At 41.8% G+C, this 18,340-nt stretch overlaps 1 protein-coding gene across 3 annotated transcripts in view; it reads right to left on the bottom strand.

The window, feature by feature from the left end:
* The window catches only part of apba2b (amyloid beta (A4) precursor protein-binding, family A, member 2b), a 55,587-nt gene that overhangs the window by 5,370 nt on the left and 31,877 nt on the right, over positions 1-18,340 (bottom strand). The window contains exons 4-12 of one of the 3 annotated variants that reach the window (XM_047580601.1): positions 17,087-17,475; positions 16,882-17,050; positions 15,499-16,559; positions 11,550-11,630; positions 10,697-10,736; positions 10,067-10,212; positions 5,774-5,809; positions 3,146-3,232; positions 975-1,160 (exon numbers count right to left, since the gene is read on the bottom strand). In XM_047580601.1, coding sequence (XP_047436557.1) covers positions 975-1,160; positions 3,146-3,232; positions 5,774-5,809; positions 10,067-10,212; positions 10,697-10,736; positions 11,550-11,630; positions 15,499-16,559; positions 16,882-17,050; positions 17,087-17,434 — 2,154 coding nt within the window. In that variant the 5' untranslated portion in view covers positions 17,435-17,475. Of the gene's footprint in view, positions 1-974; positions 1,161-3,145; positions 3,233-5,773; positions 5,810-10,066; positions 10,213-10,696; positions 10,737-11,549; positions 11,631-15,498; positions 16,560-16,881; positions 17,476-18,340 lie in introns of all 3 variants that reach the window. The other 2 variants (XM_047580598.1, XM_047580600.1) reach the window with 2 other exon arrangements.

Genomic DNA, 18,340 nt, shown 5'->3' with positions numbered 1-18,340 from the left:
AATGTGTGTCTATGATCTTGTCTTGTTAGGGGTAAAAAAAAAATGCAAACCTTCACAAAAGTAACAATGGAGCCTTCAATGGCATCAAACAATAGTGCTGCTGGGTGTGCCAAGTATGTGTTAAAGGATAATATAAATTGATGTCCACTGTCAAAAGCTGTTCACAGTTCACATTGAGAGAGCTAGCTCTTTATTCCTCTCTGGGTTAGGAGGAATGGAGCTTAATGAAGACAAAGAATATAAAAACACAACATGATGGGAAGCTAAGTGGACTTTGATCTTGAAAAGTGATAGAAAAGTAGAAGAATCCTCATGTAAATCTTTTACAGAATTTGCAGACACTAATGAGTCAAAGCCATGCGGTGACTTGGTTTCCCGCATCAATAAAGTCACAAACCAGATACAAGGCAGCCTTAATAACAGAAACAGTTAATAAGTTGATGGATGAGTGGCTCAGTGGTTCTATTATAACTCTAGCCGCCTTTATAAAACCTGGCAACAAAATTAGATGAAGAGGGGACAGCTTGGAGTCCAGCTTTTAAACTCATTGGCACAGAAAGTGAGCTGTTGGCTCCTCAGTGCAACATTGTTCACGTTGCCAAGTTTCACTGAATCTGCTTCAACAAGGCCAGCAGCCGTTCAGCGTGGTAAGAAAAAATAAATGAAAAGTGGCCAGCCACTTTACATCATTGCACATCACTGGGTTGTTTTAATTAGATACTGCAAGGCACACCGGAACATTTGTGGGATTTCAAAATAACAGTGACAAAATTAAAGATACACAAATAAAACGATGTGTTGGAGCCGAACTGAAAAAAAAAAGATAAAGCTTAGAAATGGGAAGGTGAATTGAAACACTTACAAGTACACTTACCCTTAAAGAATATAAGCATAACCTCTCACTTGAGACAAATTGTCTCACAAATGCAAGAAGACACAGCAGCTTAATGAATTTGAAGTCAAGAGTCACTTACATCCTCGGACTCAAAGACGTGGCATATCATCTTGTACTGCTTCTTTGCCTCTGGTGCCCCAGGTGTAGTTTCGATACAGTCCTGCGAGGCTGTGCGTGGCATCCGGCGTCTCGCCATCAGGACTACGATGTTGCCAATGTCAGCGATGTAGGATATAGTGCGGAGGGCATTGTCCATCATCGTTTCCTGTCCACACATTGACCACAACACGTTAAATAGGACTCCACAGTTGAGTGCTTGTCATTATGATGAGATTTAGATTTACAGACTCTGATGGTGATGGCAGCATGTAGGACGGCACCCTTTTTAAGCACTTCTGTCGGTGGTTTATGCACGGCTACGAGGTAGGATGAATTCATCTTAAACTAATCAATGAAATAAATAATATATGTATGTATGGACACAACAATTAAACGTCTCCAGACAAACTCCCACAATTAGAATGATGCCATCCATGCAGGACTTAGTGAGTTTTTTGTGAAGGGTCGAATTATTGGCATGCATCAAGCAGAGGGTAAGAAGAGAGGCAGATGAAGTGATGCCCTCATCATGCCTAGTGTCTACTGTACCAGCCTGTGAGGGCAGTGATATGATCTGGGATTGCTGCAGTTGCTCTAGTCTAGGTTAAGCAACATTATGCCCAAAATGAGATCAGCTGACCACCTGAATATAATGAATGACCAGGTTATTCCATCAATGAATTCTTTCTTCCCTGATTGTATATTCCAAGATGACAATGCCAGGACTCATCAGGCTCAAATCGTGAAAGAGTGGTTCAGGGAGCATGAGACCTCATTTTCACACATGGATTGGTCTCCACAGAGTCCAGACCCTATTGAGAATCTTTGGGATGTGCTGGAGAAGGATTAGTGGACTGGTGAGACTCTCCCATCATCGATACAAGACCTTGGTCGGTCGAACCAAATATTAGACCATATGTTTTGGTTGCAAGTTTTTCTTTCTTTCTTTTTCCTTTCTTTCATCCATTTAGCACAGAAGGTGAGATGAAAGTATTATCGACAGAAAACAACCAGGCCTACTGCTGATTGGATTCAAACCTGCAGTATAATCTGATTAAAGCACAATAAAGCCTCTGTAAATCGTGTTGTGAGTATGATGTTCATCTTAACAGGTGTGCAATAAATAAAAACTCTGACTGTTTGTGTCGATGGTTTAATCAGGGTTCTTCACTCAGCCTTATAATTGTGTAATAATGCAGATTTCATGAGGTATCATTCCTGGATGAAACAACTTAGAGAAGATCTGAACTTCAAAGACGAATGTGTCACTATGAGGTATTTGTTCACGGTGTTATGATAATGTGCTATATTTAATTTCAGTTTAGTTACCATCACTTCATTAATTGTGTGGTGGGTTTTATCACATCAGCCTAATTAGTGTTGTAGTTTCAGCCCACGTTTGGAGTTGTTCTTATTGTGACTCATTGTCAGAAACAGCGCGCAAGCTGCATCAAGCTTTTAATTGCAGAAGAAGGCTTCAATACTTGACTCTCCTCTCCAGGACCAGTGGCAACCAGATGGGAAAGGGAGGAAGATAGACACTGCATTGCAGCACGTTATTTTCTGCCAGGCGGCTGCCCACACACTCACACACATTCTGACACTCTGCTCAGATGGCCAGACGGCAGCTGAGACCGAAATACTGCACATGAATCATCTATCACATATACATTGAACTGTTGCTGGGACCGCAAGGCCCTATACACGATACACTGCAGAGCATCTATCAAAAACTCCACCTTCTGTGGAGACTTGAATTGCTGCTTCACATGATGTACCTCGTTGTAAAGGCAGAAAGGGAAACAAAAAAAAATGGAGAAGCGGTTTTGTGTGAAGAAAACATGTGGTAAATTGTGCACTTTAAACAGGCCTTTAACAATTTCTGGTTAAAATCGGGATGTTTGTACTAAGCCAAATAAAATAACACCAAGCTGCACAGATGTTAGCAGAGCTTTTTTTTTCTTCACTTGGCTTTGCAGAATTTATTTTTAAGCCCGGTCAAATTGAACTCTGACTGTGACGCCATGAGATTAAACAAGTAACAATCAGAGTCGGGGTTTCATAAGATGCAGTTGGTGTCAGGAGTTAAGCTGAGGACAGCAATGACAGAGCAACAGTCTCTTAATGAGTAACTCAGCTTGAAGCACTTACCTGTGAGTCTGCATTGAGGACCTTGATCCTCTGGGTGGAGATGAATAGATCAACCTCAGTGAGGGTTTGAGCATCTCCATCTGCACTCTGAAGAAACACAGAAAGAGGGGAGTTGGTCAAATCATCTCCTTGTGACTTTGATGGCTCAAGATATTTTAACTAAACCTACTGACAGAGCTGTCTGAATGATGTCCGTGTTAAATGTAGGGTAGTCCTAATCTATATATCAAAAACTCATGCATATTTGGTTTAGTTTCCAACAACGTAAATGGCTGTAAGATGAACGGGTTGCTGATTTAAATATGAGGTGGAAAAGTCAGAAGACGAAAGTGTTTAGCAGTGGTGTTAGTTTACATCATCTGTCCTGGCACGAGGATGCAGAGCTGGCACGGGAATCTGGAGAGCAGCTTAACATTAAACCCTTACCAGCTGGCTGTTACACCAGTGAGAGCTTCAAGCCGGCACACATTTCCCACTAATCACTAAACTGTAGACTAATAAAATTATATTTGTTTTAGTTTAATTGAAAATTGCCTCATGCATTTCAAATAAGGCAACAGTGATACAGAATCTTTATAGATATAAAAGCATATCGCTGTGATTAAAGTTTTCATGACATAAACATTGGACTAGACTGCAGAGAACGTAAAAGAAGATTAGAAAGCAAACATCTGGTCGGGCTTTGTTCATTAATAGCCATTAATAGTTCATTAGAGTCATTCACTGGAGGAAGAAAACAGCATCAAAACAAATTCCTCCAATTACAGATAGTATGTGTTTGACTTGGATGACTGGTGAAATTTCTCCATGAAACCCAACAAGTCCAGTTGCCTTTAGTTCTGCTTTGTTTTCTTGGTATGTACCATGACCTGGATGGCTGAGAACCTCCACAGACATGCTGCTAATTTATGTTTCTCGTATGCAAGAACACTTGCTTTCAATTAGAGGTTAACATATGGAGCAAGCAAACTAATTTATTCTGGTCGACCAAATCAAGATCCAATCTGTGTAGTGAATATAAATCACCATGCATGTCCTTCTGCCTGTAACTGCCTATATGATGAAGGCAAAGCAAAACAGTTTACCGCCAAATTTGTGGATTAAAGCTCTTTAATGCTCTCCTTTAAAGCTTTCCTTGGTTCTTTAACATTTAGTCTAAAACGCATGTGTTTGTTTGCACATAATCCTCCTCCCCACTGCATCTCAGAATCACCAGAGTCTAGAGATGACATGATATGAACTGAGACTTATTTCTTGCTTTGGCTGGTAAAAAACGTTAATCCCATAAAAATTAGACATGCAAAGAATTACAATTTGCTAAATACATCATTTAACTTACTTGAGGGCAAGAGCATACTGCTAAAACATGATCATGCACCCTTTATTAAATGCTATTTCATTACACAAATATGAGTTGGTATGAACTTTGATTTGGATACGTTAGTGAGTTTATGTCTCTGACCACGATGGGAAGGAGTTGTTCCAAATGTGTTGTGCTTTGTTACCATTTCTGTTATTTTTCCTGACACTTTGGTATATTTATGGGAGAAAATATACTTAATTAAACAGACAAACAGATGCTTTAACTTCCTGATCCTTTAGTTTAAGGAATTTTGAGAGATTTATGGGAAACTGGGAAAAAATGGGTTACACACCGATCAGGCATAACATTATGACCCCTGTGTCGTCTGCATACTGTGTCGTCTACCAGAGGTGCAGATAAACTTTATTCCAGACTCAGAGTCCACACAACAAAAACACACAAAACGAAAGATTAAATATACAAAAGATTAGAAAAAAAAATGTTTAGTGACCTTTTCTTAAAAGGCACTTGTACCAGTGCTCCCAAAGTTGAGAAGTGCAGCATGTGGCGTTGAGCTTCACGAGGACCAATACATGCAGGCTCAATATTTTATAGTTCAACCACAGATGTGCAGTGTATAAAGGAGAACAAAATGCTTTAAACAGAATCAGTTTCACTCCATCAGTGCAATATCTGCAATCTGCATTAGTGAAAACGGCCTCCAAAACAGTTCTGACTCAAGTTTTTTGAGTTGTTCCTAAACCATTTGTGTGTCTGTGTCAGGCTGCATCTTGCTGGGGATGACAACTACCATCAAGGAGTGTCATTGCTATGGGGTGGGGGTGTCTGGTCTGGTCTGGTCTAGGTGGGTGCTACATGTCTAAGTAGCATCTGCATGAATCCCAGGTCCAAAAGTTTCCCAGTGGAACAGTGAATTGCCATAAGATGATCAATGTTATTAACTTCTCCTATCAGTGGTTTTAATGTTGTGGCTGATCGGTGTATATCAGCAATTATATGTATTATAATGTCTAAATGGGTTTTATAAAGGCATGAGTAAATATAATCACAGAACATACACTGTATCATTGTGTATGACATGTATAATGTTTGTATTGTGTGTTGTGTATAATGCACTGGTTCATATACAAGAAACCTGACAAAGACGTAGTGAAGCCAATGCATGAAGTTAGAAGTGTGCAACACACACATGGGGGAGGATACACAGACAGGCAAAAAAAATAAATAAAAATAAATGAAGAAAAAAGGTGAGAGTGGAAGGAAAGTGGCCAAAGGGTCTTCCGTTTGCTCTGTTTATTACACACCGCCTTTTTCTTGATTTTGGCAGCCTTCTGTACCCTCTGGCAGGCAGGCAGGCAGGCAGGCAGGAGGGCAGGCACGCAGGCGTTGGGACGGGACAAGGTCAGCAGATACGGAGCACAAAAAACAGGAGGAAGAGGAGGAGGAAATAAAGAAGGTGAATAAAAGAAGGTAAGATAGCAAAGCCCCAAACCAAACGGCAGGTGTGCTATCACTGCACTCACAAACAGGGAGAGTGATACTGAGACAGACAAAGAGAAAGAGATAGAGGAAGTGTTCAACTGAGAGAAATGTTTGTTTGTGGAGATAGCGTATTACACGACTGTTTATCATAAAAAATATAAAAAAAAATGGAATATACCATTACAGATGGTAATAATTGCTTTTCCCTCTTTAAAATACACCAATTCAAAAGACATGAATTTATTCTTTTAGGGCGGCAGCCTAAAAAGAATGGGGATGTAGATGTCTAACAGTTGTCAACAGCAAGTCAAGTGTATGGGCACTGCTCTTACCGACATCCATGTTCATGTCACAGTCAAAATGCTATTAACAGAAAAGACATGCTGGAAAACAATCAACGACACACAAAAAGGGAGGGGAGATTAAGCCCTGGACAAGGATTTAAACTGTTTACAAGGTCAACTCACCATGTTTGGAATTAAAAAGCTCAGATCAACAGTTTTACACAGCTAATGCGTGTCATTAGTTCATTAGTAATACTGTCCAGGGAGTGCGCCTGAGATAAACCTAAGTCAATGACATTTGAGAGGACTCTTAGCAAAATCAACACTTCTGTATAAAGTTCAAGCTGAGCTGCTGTCCCTTTTCTCCACCTACCACCATACCAGAGCAAATGATCTCCCAATTAGATTTTTGAGCACAAGACTAGATGTTTGCTCGAGCCACCATGCTAAGCTGGAACCACTAAGATGGTGTTTGGAAACAGCCCAAAAGGAAGAGTCTTTTTCCAGTTTTCAGTTTGTAAAGTTTCCTCCACCGTGATCGGCTCTCATGTAAGAAAAACATCCGCAACATCTAATGCTCTGCTGAGGAGAAGCAGAGTGAATGGGGGTGGGTGGGGTGGGGGGGTGTAGCCTCATAAATATTTCATCAAACAGGGCGAGCAACATGCCAAAAAAGATCTGCATAAATAACCTACACAGTTCTGCTACAATTTACCTGGCGTGCTTCTTGTTACTCGGCGCAGCACTATGTGGTGTGTCCCTGTGATTGTGTTTACCACATGTGTACTTCCTTGTTATGATCTAAAGCAAATACACAAGTACGACTGCACTAAACTGCGTGGTTGGGTTTGTTTGAAGGCGACTGCATCCTTCTCAGAGTCACAGTTTAATTGTTGGTTCCTGCAACAAATATATTTGTGGCAGTAGGACAAATCAAGGAGATGCTGGGTGACTCTTTGTTCAGTCTGCCTATCGGGGCAAACCATAAAGAGGTTTATTGTCACCATGGTTTTTATCCCAACAACATTATTACAGGAATGGCAGAGAGTGAGTGAGTGAAAGAAGCAGCACACACAGACTAGACAGATGGAATGATGCCAGTAGGCTTTGTAATGAAGAGGGCTGTTAGACTGAGACAAGTCAACAGGCCAAAACATTTGAAGACTTTCCTCATGAACCTTTAATGAGCATGTGACTGATCCGAATAAAGATGTTAGGGATTGGTTTATAATAAGTTTATTGGTCTCAATCACTACTTTCCAGTCTTCTTCCAAAACACAGCATGGTGCTTATTTTATATGGAAAATAATAGTTGTATTTAAAGTAAATTAGATAATAAAGCAGGTTACAATTTAGGGCATGGTATCCTAACGCTAACTCGTGATCGTAGTGGTGTTCCATCGCTCCTCCAAAAACCAAGAAGAAAGCTAAGCGGCCGAAATTCAGACTTTAACTATGTTTAGGTGTGAATGCTCTGAGAGGCAACATGTGTGGCTGTAGTATACAATGTAAATCAAGGTGAGTGATGGAAAAGTGAAGCCAAAGCAAATAGAGCTCCCCCTGGTGTCTGGCTGCAATATAGGTCATAAGCACCAAACTAAAACACTAAAAGACACGCCAAATAAAATATTTTCAATGATGGTTTCAGTCATTTTAGGTGGACAATATAATGCTGATTCATACTCAAGTGTTCATTTTTCTTTTAAGTTTAGTTTTATTTAGTTATTTGATGCTATAGAAACATATTGTGACATCATGATGATGACAAGTTGCCATGCAAACTACTCCCTTTTCTTTCATTTCTTTGTAACTCGTAGGGGGTGGGGTTGATCAGAGCACAGTAACAAAAAGCTAAGTGAGTCTAGGGCAAGTGTGGGAGGTCATTAATAACGCAGTTCCACTTGGCTTCACTCTCGGACCGTATCGTGCAGCCCGTATCCCTTGGGAAAATAATGTCAGTTTGGCCAGTGCAAGGAAGTGGGGACGTGTTGTCCATATTTATATACAGTCTATGGGTTGAAGTTAGGTTAAGAATCATCCAAGCACCTGTGTTTTTTTGAAAGAGTCTGTCCTTTTCCAAGCAGTTTTCAAGGGCCATCTGGTGGGTCAGGTTGAACCCTCATGCCACATACATGGTTACAACACTTATGAGCCAATAATGCTTTGGTGTGTTTAGTTTATGGAATTATGTTCACTTAAAGAAGACCAAAATCCAATTATAAATACTTGCATCAGTAACTATCTCTCATCCTCTTAAACCACAACATGATATAAAATAAGATTGACCAGTAGTCCTTGGTGCAAAGTGTGATAACAATCCATTACAGTGTATGCTACAAAGGACCATATAACATTAAAGGACAGGGCAAAGTGGTAACATTGTGTCATAGAATCTGCCTCTTAATTAAAAAGACCAATGTGGCTAAAATCATACCAAAACAGGTGTTTGCATTGACACCGGAAACTATAGTTTGTTTTCTGATATCAAGCACATGGACAGCTGAAAAACACACTTATATACTTTATCAATCAGAAGTTTCATTACAGCACGTAACTTTCTAAAAGTAGACCACTACACAGGAAGTCATTCAATATTTAGAAGCCAAGCTTGTGTTCACATAAGCAGGAGATAAAAAGAAAGTGCTGTCTGGGTAGCAACTGTGCGCTGAAAAAAAACAAAACAAAACAAAACACTGGTGCTGAATTATGTCATTTGCATCATGACATTGGTCTTTGATCACAAAAGTTACCTGGCAAAGGGGACTCTGAACTCACAACAGAGGGAAACGTGAGGAACATCAAAAGTTTTCCTTGACAGAGGGAAATTTTGAGCATCTTTTTCTATAAAGTTTGCACGTTGAAGGGTGTAACAGCGATGCATAAAACAACTGCAATCTGTTGAACTGGAACACCATCCTCATCACAATAATATTAGTGAACAGTAGGGTGCGAGTGTCAGCAAGGGAAATCTAAAGTTCACATGGCAGCGGCCCCATTGTCCAGTCGTGTGTGTCAAACACATGCCCTACAGCCCAATCTGGCCAAGTTTTTTAGCTGCTCTAAAAGAGCACTCATGCCTAATGCGTTATTTTGCTGCTTTGCTGTAGACAAACAGCATTCGTAAATTTGTTTAAGGTGCAGACACATCAAACTGACATCAAAGAACGGCCGGCAATGAGGGCCAACGATGTTGAAAAAGTAGCCTGGCAAAGAGCTAGCACAGATGTTCCATGCCTGTATAGAAGGAAACAACTGTTTCTGAAAATGGGAAGAGACACTTTCAATGCTAGGAAGTTAGGAAGATCTGTGCGTGAGGCCTATTTAAATAATAGCTCGTCATTACTCGAAGATGGTCAATGTTATTTACTTCTCCTTCTCCTTAGTGGTTTTAATGTTGTGGCTGATTGGTGTAAATTAATATAATATACTAAAATAATAAACTGTAATAACAGAATGTTAAGTGTTTCCTTGAGTTTGTGGACTACACTGGCTTTCAGTAATATCCAAATTATAATGCAGAAGGCTTCTATGTCAATATTTTATGATGCTAAAAATCAAGCTGCAAATTATTTAGGTAACCACTCAAGTTGTAAAATATATAACTGCAAAGGCGTGTATCTAACGCAGCTGTTATTTTTGGAAAAGTCCTAATAAGCATAGTTATTAAGAGTTTATTAGGACATCAAACATCAGATGAGAATGTTTCTCTGGGATGGCTTTAAGGGAAACATGTTTCTCTTTTTGATTCTGAACAGTGAATAGGCCAAACATGTGGCACAGACTGAGTATGCGTGTTTACAAGTGGACCGTGGCGTGAGTGCTTTTGAGTACCTTGACCCTGCTGACAGCCTCCTGGGCTTGCATCATGCGTATGTTCTTGGAGGGGTTCCTCTCAGACAGCAGCTGAGTGGAGCCCAGGTAGTTAGCAGCAAAGATAATTCCATCAATCAGGTCTTCTGGCTCGCAGGGTCCTGGGACTGGACCAGGGAGAGTCAGAGAAGATGATGATTAACAAGGGGACACATGGAAAGCGATTAGATGAAAGGGTTGGGTGTGAGGTGGAGAGGGTATTGTAATCACTGCACTCCATTGGCTGTGGGGAGAAACCGAGCCAAACCCTGTTGCTCTGGAGATGGAGATATGGTGATAACAGGCTGAGCAGTGAGATGGCCACTGACTGTGAGCTGATGGAGTGCAGTACAGTGCTGGTGGGAGCGAGATTAATCTGCCCCTGTGATACTATGTAGGTGTGGACTCTCAAACACACACTTCAGAACGCGATAGGCTGTCGTGATCAAAAGGAGCAAACACACAACTAAGGCCATCAGGTATTATTAGACCTGGAAGGTGCCTAGAGGCAGATACACAGCACTGGAAATGGTAGGGAAAGCGACACTTGTAATATTTCATTAAAATATTTCGATTTCATTAGCACTCAGGTGTGCAGACAGATTAACTTACCATCGACAAAGCTGGGGAACGATGCAACTTTCTTTGTTGGCTGGAAGACAGAAACAGAGTGTGACAGATAAATGGTTGTGGATTAGGTATGTCTCTACAGTCTCAAAGGAGCCAGATGAAATGTTAATGCTTGATCCTCTTTGTCAGCGTTATTAGGGGCTAAACGTGGCTTGAATCTGCTACTTACATTTTCATGTCATGCCATAAAACTGTAAGCGGTTTGATATATTTTAGAGTGTGTCTTATTATTGATGCATCTGTATGAAACAATAATCAGGTTTCATTCATTTCAAGGTTTCATTTTCCGATTGATTTTAAAACCATCCTTCCTGTCATCCTTTAGAAATAGTTACAATATATATATTTGTGTGTGTATATATATATATATATACATACACACACATATGCCTTGCGCAAGAGCGCTGCAGAAGGGAGGGAGGTGGAGGAAAAGGCTCCAGACAACTGATGAGATTCAGACCGTCATCCCAGTGGATCTACTGAATCCCATAACCGGTGCACTGCATATTCATAAAGTTTACATTGCTCAAGGACAAAGAAATGTGGGTGGAGCCTGTGGAGGAAGCATCCACTGCAGACATCCCAGTGAAAAATGGCTCTCATAAAACCACAAGCAGACACGCTGCTCAATTACTAGGATGCTATCACGCCGTAAGGAGAGGACATGAGCTGAAGCTGTAATTGCACTATTACTCATTTACTCAGATGGCCACATGTATCCACACTGGAACCCACACATAAACAACAATATCTAGAGTCTAAAGGACAAGCGACTTCCCATCAGATAACGGACAACGAAGGAAATGCTGCTACTGAACATATAGCAACACCTTACCTCTGGTACGTTGTTGTTCTCCAGGGGAACGTTGAGGTCGGACCGCTGCTGTTTTCTGGGTTGCTCTGCACCATTGCTCCCCTGTCAAGTCAACCCAGAAGAACAGGGGCAAACAAATAAGAATTTTTTTTTTGTTTGTTTTTTTAAAGAGAATGATACTGAATTAGCTAATGCAAACATATTTCATTTCCTCCAGAGACTCAGGTAGGAAACTGACGTACATGTGTGAGGTTTTGTATATACAGAATATTGCTATAAATAAGATGTGTGAGAGAGTGCAGCCCTGTCATAAACCTCTGGAAGCTCAAATACAATAAATGTGTCTTTCTGCTTTTGGTGTGTTAAGCTATTACAAAAAATTAAACAAAATCATTCTACGGGCTAAGCGCTGTTTTGAAGAAAGCAACAATCTGGGTTCAAACGACTGTCATTTGGCACACGGCTAAGCTCTTCGTGTTGTCACATCTTTTTATAAGATTTACATACACAATACATCCGGAGTATAATCACACAGTGGAAGAATTACATTGGGTGTTTTCCATCTGGCTATCGTGGCTCCTCGCTTCATGTTTTCATGATGCATTCATGATTCACATTCTACAAATGCATTTGTGTTTATGTTATTAATAAACAGGAAATTATTACTGTAGTTGCTTGTGGTGCCAGTTGGGAGTCTCATCATGAAATTCTATTATTTTATTATAAGTTGTTTCTGTAACAGCGAGGCTGGGAAAGAGCGGACGGATGGCCAATTTAGCAGAATGATAAAGTCCCTTTTTACCCACCTGGATATTCATTTTCAAGTCCACAAGCACTCATTAACATTCAGTCATATTCGTGGCAGAGATTAAACGCTCCAGCCAATAAAACCTCCAGTGCAGAAGTGAAATGCAGAGGAACTGCTGAGAATCTGTGTCGCCTTTTTTGTAAAAACTAAACTAAACATAAAGTCTTGATCAGTATTCATTATGCTGCTCAGCTCAGCTGTGCAAACAACCATTAAATTAATGAGATCCGTGTTGTCGTTTGGAGGGACGCGACGGTAAACTGTGATGTTCTACAAAACTTTGCTCATGTTCAGAATCCAGAGCGAATCCAGTCCTGCTTTGTATCTTGCACGAAGGGTCTACATGTAAAATTTTATCATCAATAAATAAGCACCACATAAATTTTAATCCATCCAAGCAATTAACAGCCGCAAGATCACCACTGAGAGGCTTGGCAGCTTCCACCCATGTGTACACGACAGGAGAGATTTAGTAGGATTTGTGTGTAATTGAATGCCTGATCCTGTATCTACTTATGAGGCTCAAGTTAAAACTACAGTTATATGATCTTTACTATTTTCTGTCATATGTTTAGCCGGAGGTAAATTATTTGTCTGTGGTCTTCATATGAAACAGGATATTATACAATTGAAACTGCGCTTAACTACCCACCTACAGAAAAGAGATAAAATATCTGGTGTATGTACAATATGTATTGTAAATATCAAAATGGATAATTTCAGTCATGGAGAAAACCCCTAAATATTATCTGTTGTTGGAAAAAGACACATTTCTGAAGGTCAAAAACTAATACCGCTTTCACACTGAACACAGGATTTTCTGACCAGGTTCGACCTGCCTTGGTGGGCGCTAATGGGCTTTCAGACTGCCAGCAGTCCCAGGCTTGACCTCCCGCTGTGAGAGCTGTGTATCTGTTTTTTTTTCCTCCCTCATCATTACACATTTAAGTGCGAAGTAAACAATGGACAGCATGGAAATCAGTGAGTCAAATGTTAGCCTTTGTTGTGCATTGCAATTTTGTCCCTTTGGTATTTGTGGAATTTGTGGCTAATCTGGAAAGGGATCGTAGAAGCTAAAGGCAAAGGAGGCGAGCCCTTATTGCCTCCATGGTGGCTCTTATGGGTGACGCTGTCCCGACTGTTCATCGTATGTGGGTACGAGATCGAGCACACGGTTTTTAGTCGACTGAGCAAGGATCTTGCGGTCGTGCCATGATCGATAGAAATGTGTGTGACATCGTTATACAAGCTGTATATAAACACAGTGGCGCATTCGCAGCTCACATCAGGATTCCCCCGATCAGTAGCGTATGCGCTAACATTAAAGATCGTGTAATTACGCATTTGATTAGTTTGATTTAAAAAAAATGGAGAAAAAATCAATCTCGGGGAGATCAACAGGAAGACAGGAAGATCTCATGAGAGTAGACCAAAACTTTGCTCTGTTTGAGATTTGAGTGAGCAGCTTCCAGCACTGGAGCTTCCACAACGACTGTCAGACAGGCTGCCCAGTGACAAAAACAGAACGAGACAGGCACGTACATCAACGTCATCGGGTAATTTAGCGGGACGACACAGGATGCGTTTCACACACGCTAAATTTATGGGACATTTTAAAGGTCATTTGACCCAGGAAGAAATGCCAGGGCAACCATTTCGCACAGTGTTAAAGGGGCTTAATATAAAGCAAGTACGAAGGAAAATGTGCGAAAGCAGAAGAAGGATATTATGGGAAAGGATGTGTGAATGTTTGGTGTGAAACCCTCTCAATGGTGCTCAAATAAACAGATTACAAAAGCACTGACATGATGATGTTTAAAACATTTAAACCAGTTAAACTAATATTGCATTTGTATGTGTGTTCAGACACATACATTATAGTTTTTCGCAATATAGAATCGATATTTCTGAAATTTCGATTTGTGTTTCCATTGGTAGGTATTTTGAAAATGAGCTGCAACTCTACATCATCTCCACATGAACGATACACTTTTATATGGATATGTCAGGAAAACCTCCTCATGAGAACGTAAAAATGTTTTAGTGATATTTGAGAAGTTTTCTGAAATGTAGGCGTTTATATTACCAGTTTTATTGCGGTATTTATGTTTTACGCCTTTCTAGGGGTAATGGAAATGCACCAAATGAATTTTGCACAGCATTTCTTCTGTTGACATAATCTTTTGGCTCCATGCTGGTCCAAGAGGCTCTTATTAAATTCATTGTTGCTCTGGTTCAGTCGAGGGTCACGCTGAGGTGGTGTACTGAGAACATTTCAATTGATAACAGAGGATGAAAAAATAATCCGAGTGAATCTGCACCGTACTGTACATTTTTTCCAGTTTAATCTAGTTACACTGTGTGACCTAGTTCAGTGCGACAAATGAGCAACGTAGAGTGATTGTACGAGCACATGTGCACAGTGTGGAGCAGGTGTGTATCAGCATGTTGCCCACAGGAGACTATCCCTGCTCTCCTTTTACCATCTGACTTTTAGAAGATGGGGAAGCTCTGCATGCATTTGAATTTAATGATGTCTCCATACAGTGTGTGTTTGTGTGCGTGTGTATCTGTGAGAGTAAGAGAGTATGAGGAGCGGGGGACATTTGAAGGTAAGGTTGAGGTGGTGTGAGGCTGCTGCGATTCTCTGGGTGGTAATGAGGAACGTGTCACCTGTATCTCATCTCTAGCTTGTCACAAAACTCTTTCAATCACATCCAGTGGCAAGACTCTCAAAATATCCTGAACCTGCATCCTGTGCTTAGACCATGTACAGTAGCTGTGTTCCCATCACTGCTGACATGCTTCCTGTTTCTCTCAGCCGTTGTCTGTATCTTAACTTCAGTGATCTTCAACAGGGAAGTCTTGAATTGAAATAATGGCACATGCATTCTTCATTAAGACCAAACTTCATTAGCTTTATATGAAGCCCTTTGGAGGAAATGGAGGGCAGTGGCTTGTAAATGGAAAACAACTATTACAAAACCACTTTGGGTCACATAATTAAATCCCAGTGTGACCACATGCGTTTGTGTATCAAGGTTTGGACCAGCAGCTATATCAGACATCACATATTGAACTAAGAATTACTTTCATGGCAGAGCTAATGTTATTAATGAATTAAATAAATTCTCACAACTGCTCTGCCTCAAAACAGCTCACCTGCTCTTGCGCCCATCGCTGCCGGTCTTCAGGGGAGCGTGGATGCACCTTCACACCCCTCTGCAGGTCAGGGTTGTTGTGGTGCATGGATGGGAGGTTCAGCGACTTGGGCCGGCTGTCGTGACGGTGGTGGGCCGGTGGGTAGGGGGCTACGTCAGGCTTGGAGAGGGTGTAGTCGCTTGGTGCTGGGTCCTGTGCCAGCTCCTCTGGGCTTTGGTCAGTGCCACTGCTAAGACTCCCCATACTCATGCTCATTTTAATCTCAGCAACAATTTGGTCAATGTCCTCCTCTGCCTCCTCCCCCGTCTCTCCTTCTACCACCAGCACTTTACGGCTACGGTACGGAGATACTCGCACTGAGTTTCCATTGTCTTCAGGGACGTAGTAATCTCCAGTGTAGGCCCTTCCGTGTTGCTCCTCCTCGTCCCCTTCCTCATCTTCTTCCTCATTGGGGCAGTACTCCTCGCTCTCTGCCTCCTCCTCTTCCTCGGCCCGGCAAGTGTGCGAGGCGTCTTGCATGGCGGGCTGGTGGTGATGATGATGGTGTTGGTGATGGTCCAGGATGGGTTCTGGTCGTCCATTGTATATCTGTTCATCAGGATCTTGCTCCACCACCTCACAGCGCACCTCCCCCTCTCTGTCGCCCCACTCCTCCACCCGGTGCCTCTCTCGTCTCGCCCACTGCTCCTGCCGGACCTGGCCCTCGTCCCTCCACTCTTCTCGTGCCTCCTCATCTCCCTCTCTCCACTCTTCCCTCACCTCTTCCTCCTCCTCCTCCTCCTCTTCTCTCCACTCTTCTCTCACTGCTTGCCCCCCCTCCTCATCTTCCACCCATTCTTCCTCTCTCGGCCTCCCTTCCCCCTCTTCGGCCCATCCTTCCACAGCCTCCTGGCATTCATCGGTGTGGGCCTCGTCCATCTCCCTGGTGCCGGTGCAGTCCCCCTGGCTGTGGCCATGGTTACAGTCTCCCTGGCTGCTGCAATCCATACCTTCCAGGTAGCTGTCGTCTTCTGGGCAGTAGCGGATGTAGTAAGTCACACCCTCGTCTTCCTCTGCCAATCCTGGAGGTGTTTATAGCCACAAACAGAAATGTTTCTCATTAATACAACTTAACCAGGGTGGGGTGGTATACACATGAAAGCATTACAGCAGTGCTCCGTCTGTCTATTGGTCGATTAGTTCTTTGGTCCAAATTGAAGTGCTTCCACCCCTATTGACTTGATTACCATCAAAATCACAACCTATTATCTTGGCTTTCATGTGTAGAATAAATAAAGATGCTCTTTTTGAAGCTTTTTGAGATGTAAATTTAGCAGAATCGATAAGAGAAAGTAATAAATAGACATACGTTTGTTTTATTAGTATGACTGATGTCACACTCACCGTCATCATAGTCTTCCTCATCATCCGAAGTGTTGTTGATATAGTCAGAGCTGGAGTCATCATCCAAGCTGTCAGCTCCTCCATGGAAGTCAGCCTGGTCATGCACATGCACATGCTCATGTTCATGCTCATGCTCATGTTCATGCTCATGCTCATGCTCATGCTCATGCTCATGCTCATGTTCATGCTCATGCTCATGGTCGTGGTCGTGGTCGTGGTTCTGTTCGGGCGTGGACGGTGTAGCTGGCCGCTGGTCCTCAATGTCTGCATCTACTTGGTTGCTGTAACGCTTCACATCCACCTCTCCACCTGCGTCTGCTTCCGGATGACTTCGACCCGCGTCTTCAGACTTGGAAGAAGAATATTGTGCCTTACAATTATGAGGGAGGGATTTCGGAACACGTGACTCTTTGGGGTAGCGCACTGGGCGTCGCCGCGCGGGGATGGCTTTCAGATCACACGACTCTGTAGGATGAGGGTTGGGACAGGAGATGGGACCTGGAGCAGCCATATTGTTTGCTCCGCTGGTCCCTGGCCTCTTCCTGTGAGCCATGATTGGCGGCTTACAGGCCGTGCATTGTTATTGGTTTTATCCTGTAAGAGAGAGACACACACAGGGACAGCGTTTCAGGGCCACATCAAATGAAACTGTTAATCTGGCTGCATCAAGTGGCATATATACATAGAGCAGAGCACGTCCACACACTATACACCTAAACAATACCTTCTAAATATTTTCCACATCTGACAATACAATATATTGACAAAATTGAGTCAAACTTTCTGTAGTTTACTTTATTCATATAGGGAGCAACTTTTGTGCTTACTCTGCACAGTTCTAGTTCCATAGTCACAGCAGTGGGCTCAATATGTCCCTCAGGCTCAGCTTTATAACAGCAAACGCAAAGAGTGGTGCTTTTCAAAGCACAATGCCTTCACATAAACCTAATGGGACACTGCCAGACCAAGAATCAATATTTAAATCAGGGCCATCTCCACATGTGCACTGATAACATTACAGATGATCAGTCAATCGAAAATCTTATTGATCCTTCTGAAGCTCACTCGCTAAGATTAGTCAACATGGGAGACAAAGGCTATTCATACGTAACACCTGGTTAAGTACATGTGTAGAGGCAGTAAAATGCAGCACACAATCTGACTGGAAACGTTTGCTGCTTCCTGGACATAAAGTGATAGGTGCGATCAAGACAAGTGTGCAACATCAGTGATTACTTCAGTATGTCTTTATTTGTAACATGTAGCCGCAAATAGTTGAAAGTGTTAATTTAAAAGGTCCATGTATGTATTTGTAGGTCAGGTTTCTCTGAAGCCAGCATTAAGTGAACTGTTTTCTAATTTTTCAGCTGTATAGATCCTAAGATTTAGATATCACCTCTCCAAAATAAAAATAAAAATCCCACCCAAATACCCTGAAGAACAAAAAGAAAGAATATCC

The sequence above is a fragment of the Mugil cephalus genome, chromosome 3 (assembly GCF_022458985.1).
Source record: "Mugil cephalus isolate CIBA_MC_2020 chromosome 3, CIBA_Mcephalus_1.1, whole genome shotgun sequence".
Lineage (NCBI taxonomy): Eukaryota > Metazoa > Chordata > Actinopteri > Mugiliformes > Mugilidae > Mugil > Mugil cephalus.
The sequence above is the reverse complement of the archived record's forward strand: the minus strand, read 5'-3'. Positions and strand labels throughout refer to the sequence as shown.